This window comes from Bos mutus, chromosome 14 (assembly GCF_027580195.1).
Source record: "Bos mutus isolate GX-2022 chromosome 14, NWIPB_WYAK_1.1, whole genome shotgun sequence".
NCBI classification, from domain to species: domain Eukaryota; kingdom Metazoa; phylum Chordata; class Mammalia; order Artiodactyla; family Bovidae; genus Bos; species Bos mutus.
The window spans coordinates 59,681,908-59,700,743 of NC_091630.1; the positions used below are offsets into that span (position 1 = coordinate 59,681,908).

The 18,836-nt window shown below is 44.9% G+C and overlaps 1 protein-coding gene across 3 annotated transcripts in view; it reads right to left on the reverse strand.

Annotated features, from left to right (window-relative positions):
• Positions 1 to 3,424: 3,424 nt before the first annotated feature.
• The window catches only part of RP1 (RP1 axonemal microtubule associated), a 150,409-nt gene continuing 134,997 nt past the window's right edge, over positions 3,425 to 18,836 (reverse strand). Inside the window, exons 18-19 of one of the 3 annotated variants that reach the window (XM_070382398.1) lie at positions 6,262 to 6,319; positions 3,434 to 4,957 (exon numbers count right to left, since the gene is read on the reverse strand). In XM_070382398.1, the coding sequence (XP_070238499.1) occupies positions 6,291 to 6,319 (29 nt within the window). In that variant the 3' untranslated portion in view covers positions 3,434 to 4,957; positions 6,262 to 6,290. Of the gene's footprint in view, positions 6,320 to 18,836 lie in introns of all 3 variants that reach the window. The other 2 variants (XM_070382399.1, XM_070382397.1) reach the window with 2 other exon arrangements.

Consider the following 18,836-nt stretch of genomic DNA (forward strand, 5'->3'; position numbering starts at 1 on the left):
TGATATTGGTTTGGTGTGTACCTTTTGTCATTTGTCTGCTTCTGCTCGCTGTGTATTGCTGTGGTGAAGGGCACCCTGGTTCACACAGCCCTGGAGGCAGGGGACCGCTGTGCAGCCCACTTCAGCTCGAGCCCCACTGCTGGTCCAGCGGGGCTGCTGCCAGATGCTCTAGATCCATGATGCATCTCATCACCAGGGAAAGAAGAGTTTGAAAATGAGCATCTAGGACTTGCCTGGTGGTCCAGTGGTTAATAGTCCACCTGCCAATGCAAGGGACATAGTTTTGATTCCTGGTCTGGGAAGATTCCACATGCCATGGGGCAACAAAGCTCGGGGGCCACAACTACTGAGCTGATGCTCTAGAGCCCAAGCTCTGCAAGAAAGGAGTAGCCCCTGCTCACTGCAACTAGAGAAAGCCCACATACAGAAACAAACACCCAGCACAGCCACAAATAAATAAAGGCCATTAAAAAAAAAAGAGCATCTACTGGGTATATAAGATGCAGCAGGGTCTATGTAGGTGCTTTATGGATATGATTTGACGTAATCCTCACGAGACCCCATCGTTTCTATTATCATCTCCATTTTATAAGAACCAGGCACAGAGAAATACACTAATTTCCCCAAGCCATGCAGCAGGTAAGTGGTGTCATCAAGGTGTAGAATCTGCACGATTAACCAAGATGCTCAGCAGCTCCTCTGTATGCCAGAACCTGTTACAGGTCCCTGTTCAGGCAGGACAACTGTTCTCTGGTGCAGCTGAGCATGAGTCCCCTGCTCCTCTCTGAGTGTATTCAGCTCCACCTCACACCTGGGTCGCTGGCAGGTAAGATGGCATCACAGGTAAATGCATGCTCCTGTCAGGTGCCCAGGTTTCTTGTGACCAACCTCTGCCCGGATTCCAGCTTCTCATCAGTGGCATTTCTGCCTCATCAGAACAGGCTCCTCTGTCCATGGGATTTCCCAGGCAAGAATACTGGAGTGGGTTGCCATGCCCTTCTCTAGGGGATCTTCCCAATACAGGGATCAAACCTGCTCTCCTGTGATGGCAGGTGGGTTCTTTACAACTGAGCCACCTGGGAACCATAACACCACTATATTCCAAATAAATTGCAAAGACAAAAATGAATACACAAAAAGCTCAAAGCCCCAAACTTTTTAGTACATTATTTCATTCCCAAGAAAGTTAAGAAAAAAAATCCCCTAATGCCAGATAATAGTAACAATAAAAGGAGTCATCAGCAGAAACTGAGTGATGAGCAGTCACGCTCAAGACAGCTGAGTTGTTGTGGGGTGCCAACACCCCCAAGTGTTGCGAACACCCCCAACACTGGGCCAAGTGTTGGGCTCCCAAGGGGTGGGAGCCGGGCTTGAGACTTTTGGAAATGAGGGCAAAGGTGCTGCACCCTCAGTGAAATGTTGGCCAGCAAATAACTGTCAGCAAAGGAAGCTCAGCAGAAACATGATTTATGTCCATGAAAGTTCTAGGTGGAAAGAGATTACTATAGATAATAACAGCAAAAATAATAATCTTATCTGACAGTTAAAAACATCCTTTCACTTAGGTCTGAAATAAGGTTGAAAGCTAAAGATCCAAAAATATGGCCTAATAAGTTAGAAAAATAATACAACAAAATAAATCCAAAGATACAGATGATATATACACACATAAACACACACATTCTTAGTGTCTAGGGGATGTCAGAAAAAGTTTCATTAAATAAGAACAGTACAGACTATGGAGTCGAATCATTTGGATTCAAATCCTAAATTTGCTACTTGCCATCTGTGTGACTTTAAGCTAAGCTAAGCTGAGTCACTTCAGTCGTGTCCGACTCTGTGTGACCCCAGAGACGGCAGCCCATCAGGCTTCCCCATCCCTGGGATTCTCCTGGCAAGAACACTGGAGTGGGTTGCCATTACCTTCTCCAATGCATGAAAGTGAAAAGTGAAAGTGAAGTCGCTCAGTCGTGTCTGACCCTCAGCAACCCCATGGACTGCAGCCCACCAGGCTCCTCCGTCCATGGGATTTTCCAGGCAAGAGTACTGGAGTGGGTGCCATTGCCTTCCCCATGTGTGACTTTAGGCAAGTTAAAAGCAAAAAAAAAAAAAAAAAACCACTTCTCTGTTCTTTAGCTTCATCACCTGTAAAATGGAACAGTGATACCATGGATCCCATGCGTTATTGTAAGGATTACATAAATGTAGATTGAATCACAAAGCCCCAGCACAGCACATCCTACACGTGTTCACTACTAATGCTACCTTTACTGCTTCTCCACATTGTACCAGAGACCTAGACAGCATGTTAGGGCAAGAAAAGGTGATGACTATTCACACGTGATATGACTGTTTCTTCAGAACATTCAATAGTATCTTGAGAAGACTTATTAGAAATGGAATTATTAATAATTTAAATATATTTATGAGCTTCCCTTCCAAGGAGTAAGAGACTTTTAACTTCATGGCTGCAATCACTATCTGCAGTGATTCTGGAGCCCTAAAAAATAAAGTCTGACACTGTTTCCACTGTTTCCCCATCTATTTGCCATAAAGTGATGGGACCAGATGCCATGATCTTCGTTTTCTAAATGTTGAGCTTTAAGCCAACTTTTTCACTCTCCTCTTTCACTTTCATCACTTTTTAGTTCCTCTTCACTTTCTGCCATAAGGGTCGTGTCATCTGCATATTTGAGGTTATTGATATTTCTCCCGGCAATCTTGACGCTTACTCCTTGGAAGGAAAGTTATGACCAACCTAAATAACATATTAAAAAGCAGAGACATTACTTTGCCAACAAAGGTCCGTCTAGTCAAGGCTATGGTTTTTCCAGTGGTCATGTATGGATATGAGAGTTGGACTGTGAAGAAAGCTGAGCACCGAAGAATTGATGCTTTTGAACTGTGGTGTTGGAGAACACTCTTGAGAGTCCCTCGGACTGCAAGGAGATCCAACCAGTCCATCCTAAAGGAGATCAATCCTGGGTGTTCATTGGAAGGACTGATGCTGAAGCTGAAACTCCAATACTTTGGCCACCTCATTGGAAAAGACCCTGATGCTAGGAGGGATTGGGGGCAGGAGGAGAAGGGGATGACAGAGGATGAGATGGCTGGATGGCATCACTGACTCAATGGACATGAGTTTGAGTGAACTCTGGGAGTTTGTGATGGACAGGGAGGCCTGGCATGCTGCAATTCATGGGGTCACAAAGAGTCAGACATGACTGGGCGACTGAATGAACTGAACTGATGAGCTTCCCTGGTGGTTTAGTTGGTAAAGACACTGCCTGCAATGCAGGAGACACAGGTTTGATCCCTGGGTTGGGAAGATTCCCTGGAAGAGGGAATGGCAACCCACTCCAGTATTCTTGCCTGGAGAATCCCCTGGATAGAGGAGCCTAGCAGGCTACAGTTCATGGGTTCACAAAGAGTCAGACACAATTTAGTGACTAGACCATCACCACCAAATGTATTTATTATTGCAGAATAGATATAAATTTATTGGCATTAACAAGAGGGTTTAGTATAGTGGTTAGCTATAAGAGGTACCCAGAAGGCATTGACAAGTTAGAAAAGTCAATCCAGCAAAGTACATTAAAGATATTATCTCAGGACCTGCTGCTGCTGCTAAGTCGCTTCAGTCGTGTCCGACTCTGTGCGACCCCAGAGACGGCAGCCCACCAGGCTCCCTGTCCCTGGGATTCTCCAGGCAAGAACAGTGGAGTGGGTTGCCATTTCCTTCTCCAATGCAGGAAAGTGAAAAGTGAAAGTGAAGTCATTCAGTCATATCCGACTCTTAGCGACCCCATGGACTGCAGCCTACCAGGCTCCTCTGTCCATGGGATTTTCCAGGCAAGAGTACTGGAGTGGGTTGCCATTGCCTTCTCTGATCTCATGACCTAGTCCAATCTAACTCAGAAACACAATTTTGCCATGGCAATGATTTCACCTATAGAATTATAAATATTTGCATTTATAAGCTGTCTAGGCTTGGGAGACATGTCTTTAGGTAATTGTGGGAGTTTACTAAATGTGGCACAGAGTTAGTGATGGTACATCATCATATTTATTATTAATCACCCCAAAACGAGCTTAACTCAGCTGATCCCTCGTTTTACTTTCCTGCTACTATCACACTGAAATAGCTTCTTGGTCTACTTTCTTCCTACTGCAGCAGCATAAAAAGGCATGAATTACATAAATGTGCCTCATATGCTTTCAAAATCCAAGACTCATTGTTGAGTTTGCTCCTCAACACTTAACCACAACGTAGCCCTGCCTCGTCAGATTAGGCTATTTAACTTCTCAAGGTCTTTTCATACCATAAATTAGCTTATTCATATAACTCTAAGTCTATTAATGAATTTCTAAGAATTATATTGAAATGGAGCAGGGACCCCACTTTTGGTAACCCAAGGCATATTAAAGATCAAATTCTTTAATATTCTTCAGAATTTAAAAATGAAATAAAATAAAAGAAGATCATTCACAAATAATTAAGGTGTCTCACAAACTAAGGTCTGTTATTAATCCACATTTGTGTTATAAAAAAACAAAGACATTTTAATGAGGCCAGAAGAATAAATGGAAACCACTGAAATAATAACCCAAAAAAATCTTACAATAGTTTATTTTAATCAAAATTACACTGATAAACTCTATCTACCAAACTCCTAGGTAACCACCATTACTATATAATGTAACTTCACTATATTTGGTATCACTTATATTGATACTTTGGACACCTGATGGGAGGAGTCAGTGCATTGGAAAAGATACTGATGTTGGGAAAGACTGAGGGCAAGAGGAAAAGCAGGCAGCAGAGGATGAGATGGTTAGATTGCATCACCAATTCAATGGACATGAGTTTGAGCTCACTCCAGGAGATGGTGGAGGACAGAGGAGTCTGGCATGCTGCAGTCCACGGGGTCGCAAAGAGTCAGACATGATTTAGCAACTGAACAATAAAAACAATATTGGTTACATGGCTAATATTATTAACAAAAGAATTCCAACATTTTCATCCTTAATTGAGGTCTTCAGCTTAAAACTATTAGCTTTTATTATTCTTATATGCCTTGCCAAGTTCTGGAATTAATGGATAATTTTTCACTTAGAATGTCATTCCAAGCTTTATTGCTTAAAGGTTTATTGTAAGACACAAACCTTTTAAGACTCCTTAAAATTACTAAAAGATTTCAGTACATTAGTAAAATTCTGTTTATATTAATACACATAAAGCCTTTCCTCTGTAAATAACTAAAAAACAAAAAGTAAAATATAAGCCAAAATGAAGTTTCTAATATTAATAAAGATAATTATCAGCTTGAATGTCATGTCTTCATCTCAGTGGCCATCCTGGTCAATATAGGATTTCATGAATACAACAATGTCAGCATTAAACCCTGCCTAGTTTCAAATTATCATACACAGTACAAACACTTTTGAAAACATAGAGGTTTGATGACTTGACATGCATATTAAGGAATATGTATTTACCGACCCCACTTGGATCACCTTTAAAATGTAAACATGTTAATAACAATCACAGGTTGATTTGAAGAAGATCTAATAGAAAAAGCTAAACTCAAAAGACTTAAAAATAAAACTGAGAAATCAGTATGCAAAGTTAGTGGTAAAAAAAAAGAGTATAATTAATAGAAATTAACCCTTTGAAAAATAATTATTTTCCCATATATTTAAATTATTGAAGGGAAAAAGCATCTGTGGCTAATGTGGCTTTTGTTAGTTTATAAATCAGACCATGACTTAATACCTGTTTCTACAATCATTTTAAGTGTTTTTTAGTCAATAGTTTAAACTCAGAATATACTAAAAATTGTTTGAGGTAGGTAATCTTGGAACAGAAATAAATTATTTCCAGATGATTAAATAGACAAAAAGTGGCAACAGCATTTGCCATTTGCTTCTTGTATTTCAGGTTGATGATTTATTTGTATTTCTGCAAAAATAAAAGTGAAGTGCAGTTAATAATAGATCTGTTTAATGACATTATAAGTGATAGGAAAAAAATGTGTGACTTTAACTCTTAAATGGAAGCAAATCCTTGGGTTGATTGTTAACTCACAGGAGTGCCTGTGCATTGCCCAGACACACCTTACACACTCTTCTGTGTATAATTTGATGTGAAACATAAGCTGTGGAAGGGAATGCTCTGGGGACACCTGGGAGTGTCCTTGATGTCCGTTGTACCAAAGTCAGCTTGTACTTTCTTCTACTGCAGCTGTCATTGATCCTCACCTTGAAGACCAAGTCAATCTCTGCATGGATTATGCCCTGAGACATAAATGGAAGCCATCTGAGGGAAAGAAAAAAGAGAGAGCAGAAAGGAGATAAAATTATTATTTTTTCTCTATGTTTACAATGAGTTTGATTCTGCATTGATGTTGAAAGTTAAAAGGTAACTATAGAAAGAGCTTTTTATAAAGTCAAGCACAGTTCAATCTACCATTTACTCATACCTGTGGGAAATGACACCATCACTGTGGCTTGAAGAATAAAGCACCGCTAGACCTGCGGCTCCAGAGAAGGCAATGGCAGCCCACTCCAGTACTCTTGCCTGGAAAATCCCATGGACGGAGGAGCCTGGTAAGCTGCAGTCCATGGGGTCGCTAAGAGTCGGACACGACTGAGCGACTTCACTTTCACGTTTCACTTTCATGCATTGGAGAAGGAAATGGCAACCCATTCCAGTGTTCTTGCCTGGAGAATCCCAGGGACAGGGGAGCCTGGTGGGCTGCCGTCTCTGGGGTCGCACAGAGTCAGACACGACTGAAGCGACTTAGCAGTAGCAGCAGCAGACCTGCGGCTCAGTCCTGCCCACCGCCCACCACGGTCACTGCTCAGGATGGGCTGTGACTGGGCCAAAAGCAGCCAAAAACCCTGAGCCTGATGCCTGGCGGGGCCAGAGGGTGGCTGCCCTGTGGTCCAAGGGTATCTGGCACAGAAAGGTAGGTGCCACCATTTCAGTACATCCTGAGGGTGGGCCTCTGTCTTGCTTTCACATAGCTTCCTTTAGTAGCTTTCCCTCAGCGTCTCCAAAAAGAATCACATTACCTTAAAATTCAGGGCTAATATCCTTGGGAAATGTGCCTGTGGGGAGTAGGAGCTGGTCCTGGCCACATCCCTCTAAACCAGCCCAGCCTCCGAGTTAGAAACAGCTTGTGCAGAAGAAGGCTAGGCTCAGAGACCCAGTTCCACCACTTTCTGGCCTTGTGAGCTCAGTTTCCTTGATGAGATCACCTGCCTCAAGGTGTGGGGAGGCGGACACACTGATGTCTTACTAAGCGGTACATAAACATTACTATTATCCCGTAAGAACCACTGTTACAGTTATGCCACGCTTCTTCCATCCATCCTCCCAGGCAGTAGACACTCAGAAAGAGTCTTCTGTGTGCCAGGCTCCTTGCTGAGTGCTGCAGATACAAGAAGGACAGGAGAGATGGGGCACCTGAGCTGAAGGAGTTCTCAGTGTCAAAGAAGAAACCAATGTGCAAAGACGTAACTGTGCAAAGTCACAGGTGATGCGAGAGATGCTTACAGGTGTTACCGGAGCCAGAGGGGAGACTGACTGACTCTGAGTGGCCAGAACTGGCAAGTACAAAGAATGAAGAACAAAAACCTTTCAGCAAAGAAGTGCTGACTGGGCTGACAGTTGGTCAGTGAGCAGACGCCTGATGGGCAGCAAGAGGTTGGGACGGCACCACGGGGAGAGAGAGTGGTAGTGGCCGAGACATACAGAGCAGATGCCACAGGGCTGGGGCACAAGGCGCTGCTGGGAAACACACGGCAGGGTGGATGGCGGGGTGCTCTGTCCGGGGGTCACTAAGTTGGGGTCAGGGAGTCCTTCAATCTGAGAATGCTTAGGAATTCAGAGGCCAAGCTGTGGGACTGACTTGACCACAGTGGCCTTGAAATCACTGGAGGATGCTAACAGGTGGGGCTGAAGGGGACCTGTGGACACACACCTGCTGCCCAGCTGTCAGCACCGCTCCTCTCTGCACCTTCAAAGGCGGGGAGAGGCCGCTTTCCTTCTGACCCTCAGCTCACGGTATTCTTTCTCTTCCTCCTCTAGAGTCTAACAACATATCATTTACTTTATGCATTTATTGAGGCTTTAGTTATCCTATCTTTCTTGTTTTGGCTTAGGTATCCATCCAGTATTCTTGCTTGGAGAATCCCACGGACAAAGGAGCCTGGGGCGGGGTGGGGGCTACAGTCTAGGGGGTTGCAAAGTGTTGGACATGACCGAGCATGCACACGTGGCATCAGAGAGAATCCATCTTTGCAGCCAAATGACTGTCTCCACAGCTTCCTTCATAGGCCAGGACCAGGCCAGCTTCATGTGCATTGGAATTCCACCTGGAGTCAGACTGCCTGGCTCCCACACTGACATGTGAACCACATTCTTGACCTCTAAGCCTCAGTTTCCCCATTTGTAAATTATAGATAATGATCATACCTACACCATTAAGGATGCAGGATTAAACACACATATTCAAGTATATCATCTGATGTGTGCCAACATGTGATAAATGGTCAGCAAGTATGAGTTGCTGTTATATTCTTATACTATATATGCTATACTATAATATATACTAGAGTATATATTATATACACTATATAAGCTCACTCACTCGCTCAGTAACTTCAGTGGTGTCCAACTCTTTGTGACCCCAAGGACTGTAGCCCGCCAGGCTCCTCTGCCCATGGAATTCTCCAGGCAAGAATACTGGAATGGGTTGCCATGCCCTCCTCCAGGGGATCTCCCCAACCCAGGAATCAAACCCACCATCTCTTGTGTCTCCAGCATTGGCAGGTGGGATCTTTACCACTAGCGCCACCTGAGAAGCCCTATATAAGTATGCACTGTATATATTATATTATACATTATATATATTATATTTTACATATATACATATTACATATATATTATATATATTATACATTATATTATAAATATATATACTTATACTATATATATGCTATTAAAGTATATTACACTATTATACTCTCTCATTGCCAAATACAGTACCTTGTACATAGCTGGTGATGGAGCCAATGTAATTCAGGCGATGGCCCTCTCCCACCCAGGCCCCTCTTTTCAGAAGAAACAACCCTTGGAGAGCAAGGTTTATACCAAATGACCTGCCTCTCATCCTAGCCAATTGGAGGACAGATTAGTTCATCAGGTGTTCTCTCTAAATATTTTGACCTCAGTTACAGAAACGGTGATCTGAGAATGCCGCCCCAGGAGGCATCACAGTGCCCATACTGTTAAGGCTGATTGGTGTTCCGGAACCCAAGGTGACTGCAACCCAAAGAGATGGGTGAGAAGAACATTCCAGAAGCAGCTCATCCAGAGACAAGACAGCAGGCTTTCAGTGAAGTGACACCTTGACAATCCAGAGAGCATGACTGGCTGTCTGCTGGCTTTCCAGCTTACCAAGTCCAGCTTTATTTCCTGAAGCTGGGTTCCATGAGAGGTACCTTCAAAATTGCCATTTCTAAAATGAGCTTTAATGAATTTCTCATCCTTGCAACCAAACCTGAGTTTACTGACTGACCAATTAATATTTTAAAAAATCATACTCTAGTCTTGTGTAGTCCACTTATGGGAAGTCTCTACTGTGATTTTTTTTTTTTTTCTTCAGAAACTGCTGGACTAAAACAAGCTCTGAAGCTAAGCAGAGTTGGGCCTGGTTAGTACTTGGATGGAAAACAAACTCTGACTCTGAAAGCCACAGAGACCTCTGAGCATTAGATGCCTACTAAAAATAACTCCCTTAGCCAGCTCCAGGTTTAGATTCTTAAAGGCTTGAAATCACCAAAACTATTCGTTTTTTTTTAGTGATTTTTTTTTTTTTAGAGTTTCTTTTTGGCTGTTCTGGGTCTTCATTGCTGGCTTTTCTCTAGTTGTGGCAAGCAGGGGCTACTCTCTAATTGCAGTGCACAAGCTTCTCACTGCGGTGGCTTATTTTGTTGTGGAGCATGGAGTCTCGGATGCATGGGCTTCAATAGTTCTAGCTCGCGGGCTCCAGACCACAGGCTCAGTAGTTGCGGCGCCCAGACTTAGATGCTCCGTGGCATGTGGGGAACCCATGCCTCCATTGGCAGGCAGATTCTTCATCACTGAGCCACCAAGGAAGCCCAAAAGTGTTAACTCTTAATTCCCTTCAGTGGCTATCATTTCTATGAATTTTTTAAAAAGATAGTTGTATTTTTACAAAGAGCCATCAGCTCTTTCCTCATGTATCATTTCTAGTGAACAGGACAGGACAGATTTTAGTCACTAGATGAGAACTGTTTGCAGGACATGAGTGTTCCCTTCTGCATGTGCTTCTATCTTCCTGCCTGGGCACCTTTCTAGCCCATCCTTCAGTTTCTACCCCATCAACTCCTGCAGAAGGAGCTGAGCAATTAGCCAAGGCCAGTTGTTGAGAACCGAGAACCACGTTTCACAGCAGGACTCGAACATCCCCCCGAAGTCAGTGAACAGACGGGAGTATTGGAGCAGTGAGCCTGGAGGGGAGCACCGTGATGTCAAAGGCGTGGAACTAAAAGCAAACAGCAGGCGCTTGCTTGCCCAAGCACACCATACCCATTACGCAGCCACAGCAGAAGCTCACTTCAACACTGCTCCCATCACCAGGGAACTCCCTTTCACTGGGACAACTAGGAGACACAAACAAAATTTTTCTCGCCTTTTATGATTCAAGTCAACAAGCCATGGAAATCTGTGTGCCCTAAGACACGTGGGCTGTTTTGGGTAGGGCGGGAGCGTGAGAAAGTGGTAGAGATTAGATAGTGTCTGAGATACATTTTGGATATGGCAACCACTCATTCACACGGGAAATGGCAGAAGGAACATAAAAGCTTGTAAGAAGGCTGTCTCCACGCCAATCCGAGAGATGAGCAGAACTTCTGCCTGTGCCCCATTCTGTCAGTTTCCACCATCGCCACTTGTCACTTTCGTACCAAGAACTGGCTCAAACTGACAAAGAGAGCCCGGGAGCCAGCAGCAGCACAAATACATGCTCAGAATAGCACGATATGATTAACAGTGGCCTCGTTTGGGGAAAAAAAAATCAGTAGAGTTAAATGATTGCTCACTGTCTCATGATAATTTTTATTATTTTCTCTCCCCTACAAAATAGTATTTTATATTTCTGTACCTTATCAAAATTTTAACCTCCTTTCTTATCCATGTTATTCATTATTCCCCCCCTCTTTTCCAGAAAGGGAAAATGAAATCATTTGTACATGGGCTGAGCACTGAAGAATTGATGCTTTTGAACTGTGGTGCTGGAGAAGACTCTTGAGAGTCCCTTCTGCAAGGAAATCAAACCAGTCAATCCTAAAGGAAATCAATCCTGAATACTCATTGGAAAGACTGATGCTGAAGTTGAAGCTCCAATACTTTGGTCACCTGATGCAAAGAGCCAACTCATTGGAAAAGACCCTGATGCTGGGAAAGATTGAGGGCAGGAGGAGAAGGGGGCCAAAGAGCATGAGATGGCTGAATGCCATCACCAACTCAATGGACATGAATCTGAGCAAACTCTGGGAGGTAGTGAAGCACAGAGAAACCTGGGGTTCTGCATTCCATGAGGTTGTAGAGTTGGACACTGGCTGAGTGACTGAACAACAACAACATGGGCTGAACTAGTTTGAAAGCAAAGAATACATAAACAATTTTTAATGACACATCTGAGGACTCATTAGGTGACCTGTGAGGTTTCTTCCAACCTGGGATTCCACTGTGCTTTCCATTAGTTCCTCCCTCTCTTCCTGCTACTCCCTCCTTCCTTCCACTTTTACAACTGGCTGAGTCCCTACTTGGTGTAAGAATCCATGTTGAAGAATAAAAACAAATGCGTGTGACCCCGCTCTTAGGATGGTTATCATCTAGCATGTGAGGCAAACGGTTCACAAGGATGGTGGCCACTGGCAGGTGTCAGCACCATGTGGAAGTCTGAGTAAAGGCTGGAGAACTTTCCAGAGACGAGCTCCCCTCTGATTGGACAAGGGGAGAAAGCTTTGTGGCATGGGCAGCACTTCACCCTGGGTGTCGAAGGGTATTTCAATAAGCAGTGTGTGTGTGTGTGTGTGTGTGTGTGTGTGTTCATGTGCACACTCAGGCATATCTGACTCTCCTCGCAATCCCATGGACTGTTGCCCACCAGGCTTCTCTGCCTGTGGGATTTCCCAGGCAAGCATACTGGAATGGATTGCTATTTCCTTCTCCAGGGGATATTCCTGACCCAGGGATTGAACCCTGTGTCTTCTGCCTCTCCTGCACTGCAGGCAGACCCTCTACCACTAAGCTACCAGGAAAGTCAAGACATAGTTAAACCTTTTAGGTCCTGTGCTCTAATCTCCAGCCCCTTCTTTCATGTGATTTCCCACAATACTTAGGGTGTCTTGATGAGCACATGCCCTTAGGCTCAGGTGAACACACACACAATTCTAACTTATTCTATTTCCAGAAACATGGAGGATGCTGAACAGAAAAACAGAAAAACAATGGATCTGAACTTGAGAAAAGTCTTCTGAGAGCTGGAAGAGGTAGGCTAGATGTAAACACAGAAACGTGACCCAGAAGTAGCGGGTTAGTGTCATATGCTTTGGTAAAGGTTTACTGAGCCCAGCCGCAGGCTGGAGGGCAGGTTCCAGGCAGAGGGGACAGCCCTCTTCTTAGCTCACAGTAAAGACACTGGTGAGAGCCCGAGAGGCTCCAGGCAGTGCTTCGGAGCTGAGAAGGGCATGGGGCGGCCAGGGAGCAGAGAGAAGCCGAGTCTGCAGCCTCCTGACCTGTCAGCCGCCCCAATCTGTGGCCCCAGCAGCTCCCGCTGCAGGACAGGGAGTTGACTAGAGACGGTCCTGAAGGTGGGGTGGGGCCTTCCTTTCCGCTCTGTCCACACGCTAGGCTCACGGGCCTGCAGGGAGGTGAGCTACCTTCATGGAACAGCAGACCCCCTATCGCACAGTCAGCAAGATGGCCTTGAGCGTCAGGAAACCGGCAGCCAAGGCTGGAGCAGTGCTGGCATTCCAGCTGCGGACAGCACCCAGGACCTGCTGACACTGTGCTGTCCAGAGTGGACACCTTCCGGAGTCTGCTTCCCTTCCACTTTTACACAAAGGAAATGATCTCAACCGTTCTCAAAAAAAAAAAAAAAAGGCCTCCTGCTAGAAATGAGGCTGGAACACTTACAAGCGTTGGCTGCAGCCTCAGCCTGGAAAGTCCGCTGGGGCTGCCTGTCCTCAGTCCTTAAGGTAAAATGCCTTGGAGTCTTCCCCCTCCACCGCCCCATGATTTGGTTTTATGAGGACAGAGCTAGTTGTGCTGCTCTGCCCTGACAAGTCCAGTTAGGTAGTTGTTTTAAAATGTCATTTATTTGTATTTAACTTTTCAGTTTCTGCACCCATAAATCCCTTCCTATTTAGAATCACCCAGGGTAGACCTTTATTTCCAATAACCTGCTTGCACGAGCTCTTGTCAAGGCCACTTCCCAAACCCGCCGGGAGGAATGGAAGCCGACACTGAGAGCTTCCTCGATTGGAGGCTGAAAAACTTTGCTGCTGCTAACTGTCTGCGGACCTAGACCCTCCGCGGTAAAGTGGGTTCATGCAAATATTCATAAAAGACATCATTTCTATTAAGAAGTAACTGCTGGTTTTTTAAAAATTATTTCATTATTAAAAGTCTACACACATGCACAGGCACATGTCCAAAAACACTACAAGTTTGATGATAAACAGAAAAGTCTAGAGATCCCAAATTTAATGCTAATAAATTTGCAGTGGATAGTACTCCACTCAAATAGTATATGAACTAAAGGTGCCTCCCAAGTTCACGTCCACATAGAACCTCAGGATGTGACCACATCGCATGGAAAGAGGCACTTGGCAGATGTAACTGATTAAGATGAGGTCAGACTGGAGCAAGGCCAGCCAGCCCTCTGCTCTAGGGTCCTCATCAGAAGAGAAGGAGCGACACAGAGACACAGAGATAAACAGGAAACAGCCTGTGATGACAGAGGCAGAGACTGGAGCTACTCAAACCTGGGGGCACCACAGGCTTTGAGCAGCATCTGACCAGCCAAGACACTAGAAGAGACGAGAAAGAGCAACCCTGAGATGTCAGGGCTCTGATGACCTGCATTTCAGACTTACAGCCTCCAGACCTATGAGAGAATACAGTTCTGCTGCTTCAAGCCACCAAGTCTGCAAAATACCAAGTCTATAATTCATTACAGCATTCACTGGAAACTAATACAAATAGTGAAGAAAACTCTACCTACCACGTGTGTGTACTCAGTAATGTCCAACTCTTTGCAAATCTATGGACTGTAGTCCTCTGTCCATGAGACTCTCCAGGCAAGAATACTACAGTGGGTTGTCATTTCCTCCTCCAGGGATCTTCCCAACTCAGGGGTCGAACTTGTGTCTCCTGCATCTCCAGCATTGGCAGGTGGAGTCTTTACCACTGAGTCACCTATCACTATAGTAAAGAAGAATATTTACTTCAATTCATAATCAGTTGAATGTTTACCTGATGCAGATGCAAATTTTGCTTGCTCCAAACCTCAAGCAGCCAACTCTTATGTGTGAACAGTAGAAATTCAGTGCCGTATACTCTATCTATGGGCTTCCCAGGTGGCTCAGTGGTAAAGAATCCGCCTGTGATGCAGAAGATGTGGGTTCGATCCCTGGGTCAGGAAGATCCCCTGGAGAAGGAAATGGCAAGCCACTCCAGTATTCTTGCCTGGGAAATCCCATGGACAGAGGAGCCTGGCGGGCTACAGTCCATGGGGTCACAAAGAGTCAGACACGACTGAGTGACTGAGAACACACTCTATATTTATGCACAAAAGGCAGAAAAATGAAGTGTTCAGGTATAGAAATAAAATACAGCCATAAGGATGTGGGTGTTCAACTGAGAAGATGCACATTCCCGCAGGAGTGTGTCTGTGTCCTCCCCGTCGCTGGGTTTTGTGTTTCAGCCATGCCTCTTCCCACTTAACTCATGAAAGGAACCAACACCTGGTGAGCTTTCTCTCTGCCCTGGTTCAGCCTTGCTGTATATTCTTTTCCACGAGGAAGCATCAAGAAGCATGGGATTTCTTCCCTTTGCCCTCTGATGTGCACTCCGAGCACCTCTGCTGTGTGCACCCCAGCACCCGTGCCCACCATGAGCACCAGCAGCCCAGAGTGGCCACGCCCAACCCCCAGGTCTGCAGGGCAGCTACCTTTCGCCGGGGAAGGTGCATGAGGATGCCACCCCAGCTCCCTGACACCACCTTTTTGCAGAACCAGCACTGAGACTTGTCACCGGCCTCACAGAGTAACAGCACCTTCTGCAGTTTCCCCAGCAACACTGCTTCCATGAGAAATGTATGGATCTGGGGTGGAGATAGAGAAGACCCCACAGGGAGCTCCTGAGTCCAGCACGAGACCCTGCGGGCAATGACAATAGTCCGAGGGTGGCCCAGCAGCTGGGCACTGCCTCAGAGATAAGGCTGCTGCAGTTAGCATCAGAAGGGGGTAATGAGGAGAGCAAGACAAGCAAATTACTTTTTGATCCATTAAAAACGTATTTGTGGTTATGCTTCTTTCTCTCCTGGAGTTTTATTTTATCCACTGGAGTCATGTCCAGGGTAACAAATACGCAAACCTTGACACGAAGGCCTCCAACCTGTGGCTCTTCTTACATTCCTGCCCCGGGAGCAGCCTGTTAGGTGGTCAGGTTGGTGGCCTGATAGCACGTTTACTTTCCGTGAACGCTGACTTTCCTTGAGGCACAAGGGACCAATCCCTCTTCTGCACCCCCGCCCCTCATTCTCTCTCTCCTGTACACCCTCTCCTGCGGCTTCTTCTGTAAACCATGTGAAGCACATTCCTGTGTTTGCTGTGGATAAGCATCTTGGAACCTTCATCCCTAAACAGAACCACTTTTTCATGTCAGAATCTCACTGAGGTTTCCAGAGACGCAGGACTTGAAGTAGGTGCTAAAAAGGAACAGAGAAACGTTCCTACTTGTCACTTCCTCTCACGTTCCTGCTGAGAACAACCACCTGAAGATCATCTGAGGGAGGGTCAGGAATTTACTTACTTCTGGGACATTCCCAGAACCGACAGTTGCCTATTAACTACGGTTCAGCTGCTTGGTGTAAAGGGCAGATCCAGCATTGCTGTAGGTCCTTGTGGCACAGGTCGTCCTAACAGCTGTCTGCACGGTTGCTGTTGTTCAGTCACTCAGTTGTGTCCAACTCTGCAACCCCATGGACTGTAGCATGCCTGGCTTCCCTGTCCTTCACTATCTCCTGGAGTTTGCTCAAACTCTTGTCCATCCAGTCAGTGATGCTATCTAACCATCTCATCCTCTGTCGCTCCCTTCTCCTCCTGCCCTCAATCTTTCCCAGCATCAGGGTCTTTTCCAATGAGTCAGCTCTTCACATCAGGTGGCCAAAGTATTAGAGCTTTGGCTTCAGCATCAGTCCTTCCAATGAATACTCAAGATTGATTTCCTTTAGGATTGACTAGTTAGGCATTCATTTTTAAAAGTTGCTTCTTCTTTACCATCCTGGGTAATCTCTGTCATTATAACAGTAGGCATTTTTTTCCCTTCAATTATAATAATAATCACCATTTATTAGCTCCTACTATACAGTAGGTTCTGTGTTGAGTGCTTCATATTTATTTCTCACCCCATAAACTAAATCAAATTATGATGTCTGTTTTAAGATAAGAAAAAGAGGCAGAGGTTAACTAACATGCCCAGATCATGCAATAAGGAAACCATGTATGTCACACTCTGAAGCCCTGGAGCTTGAACACACCAGAAAGGCACTGGGTGCTCCTCTATACACAGTTCCCCAGACACAAGGCCTTTCACTCTGTGCCAAGCACTGTCCTAAACACTGAACCTGCATCATCACATCACCTTGCTCACCCCTAACACCATCCTAAAAGGCACTGAGCCCGATTAAATGGGTGGACAGACTGGAACTCAGAGTTTAAGGCATCGACCCGGAGTCCACAGGCAGCAACCAAGAACTAAACTTGAAACTCAGGCAGGCAAGCATGCACCCTATGCAGTCCACTGGATGGACTGTCAAAGGCTACTGACCCAGGAAAGATCACCAGTCAGTCAAACATAATTTACAACCTGACCTTCAACACCCAAATGCTGGAGATGAGAAAAGGACTGTTCTTCTCAAACCATCCAGAACCTCAGAAACCCACTTGGAACTTCTTCAGACCTGAGACAGCAGTGCAATCAGATCTCTAGTGAGGAAAACCCCACAGCATGTATGTGAGCCCTAGAACAACCCATGATCTAGGTCAGTAGAAGATGCTTTAAGAGGCTAATCATTTACTCAGTACCTAAGATCTTCCCTGGTGGCTCAGATGGTAAAGCGTCAGCCTACAATGCGGGAGACCTGGGTTCGATCCCTGGGATGGGAAGATCCCCTGTAGAAGGAAATTGCAAACCACTCCAGAACTCTTCCCTGAAAAACCCCATTGTCAGAGGAGCCTGGTAAGCTACAGTCCATGAGGTCGCAAAGAGTCGGACATGACTGAGCAACTTCACTTTCACTTTAGCCATTGAAAAGGATTGTCTTTACTCAATTCAAGAAAATGTTATGTAGTTCCTACTATTTTTCTGGGCACAGTGTTAGGTTCATGGCTCTCTAAGTATTAACAGAGGAGAAGAAAAATCTGAAAAATAATAAGAATCTGACCTTGGAGATACACACTGACTATTGAGAAGGGCAGATATAGAGGTATTTAATTTCAAACAAGCAGACACACTCATGGAAAACAAAAGAAAAACTATGAAGTGGCAAAGTAGCAGAAAGGAGGGAGTGTTTGACTATGGAGGGGAGGCAGGGAGGTGTCACAGAGGGAACCGCATGCTGGGTTTACAAGGAGGAGTTAGAATTTTGCAGAAAGAAGAAGGGACGATCTTTCCCGGTGAAGGGAATAGCTCAACCAAACACGCAAGGCTTGAAGCAGCGGGCACAATGGAAGGACCACATGTGGTGATGTGTTGACCATGACGTCACAGAGGTGTCACGTGAGATGAAGGGAGACGGAGACAGTGAGATGGTGGAGGGCACTGGGTAGGTGGAGAAGGAGTGGGCACAGCACTGTGCAGGCACCGTTTGCTAAAGTCTGGGGGCAAGATGGTCGGCACACTAAAAACATCAGTCTGAAAGGGGTGAGCCATATGGAGCAGGGAGAGATTTGGGTGGGAAGGCCAGTGAGCAGAGAACAGTAAACAGATGAACAAACCTTGGAGCAGGGTCAAGACATTATGGTTACTTGGTTTCAGATTTTGGGGTATGAACACACAATTATGTACATGTGCTTCTGTGTGTCTATGTTGAGCTTGTTTGTTTGACTTAATCTGCAAACGAGTTGCAAATCTTCAAATCCTCTTCTTCCTGCTCTCACATTTTCACAAACATGAAGTATTTGCACAAACATAACATATTGTCAGAGTGCACTCATATTACAAAAACTGATGACTTAATATGGTATAATCTATAATACAGAACAATGTATCAAAGTTTCTGCTGTTATCAATTAAATATGAATTCAATCTAATGCCCTGATCTTTTGGAAATGAACCAAAGTCCATTAGTCTCAGACCATAAATTTATCCATTTGAGAAATATAAAGCACTCGCTTTTGTCGACTAGAAGTTTAAAATATTCTAAGCTGGAAGAACATTTGATGGGGTCTCTGGATTAGCTGGCAGGCTCCTTCAAGGTGTTTCTGAATAAAATCTATAGTCCTAAACAAAC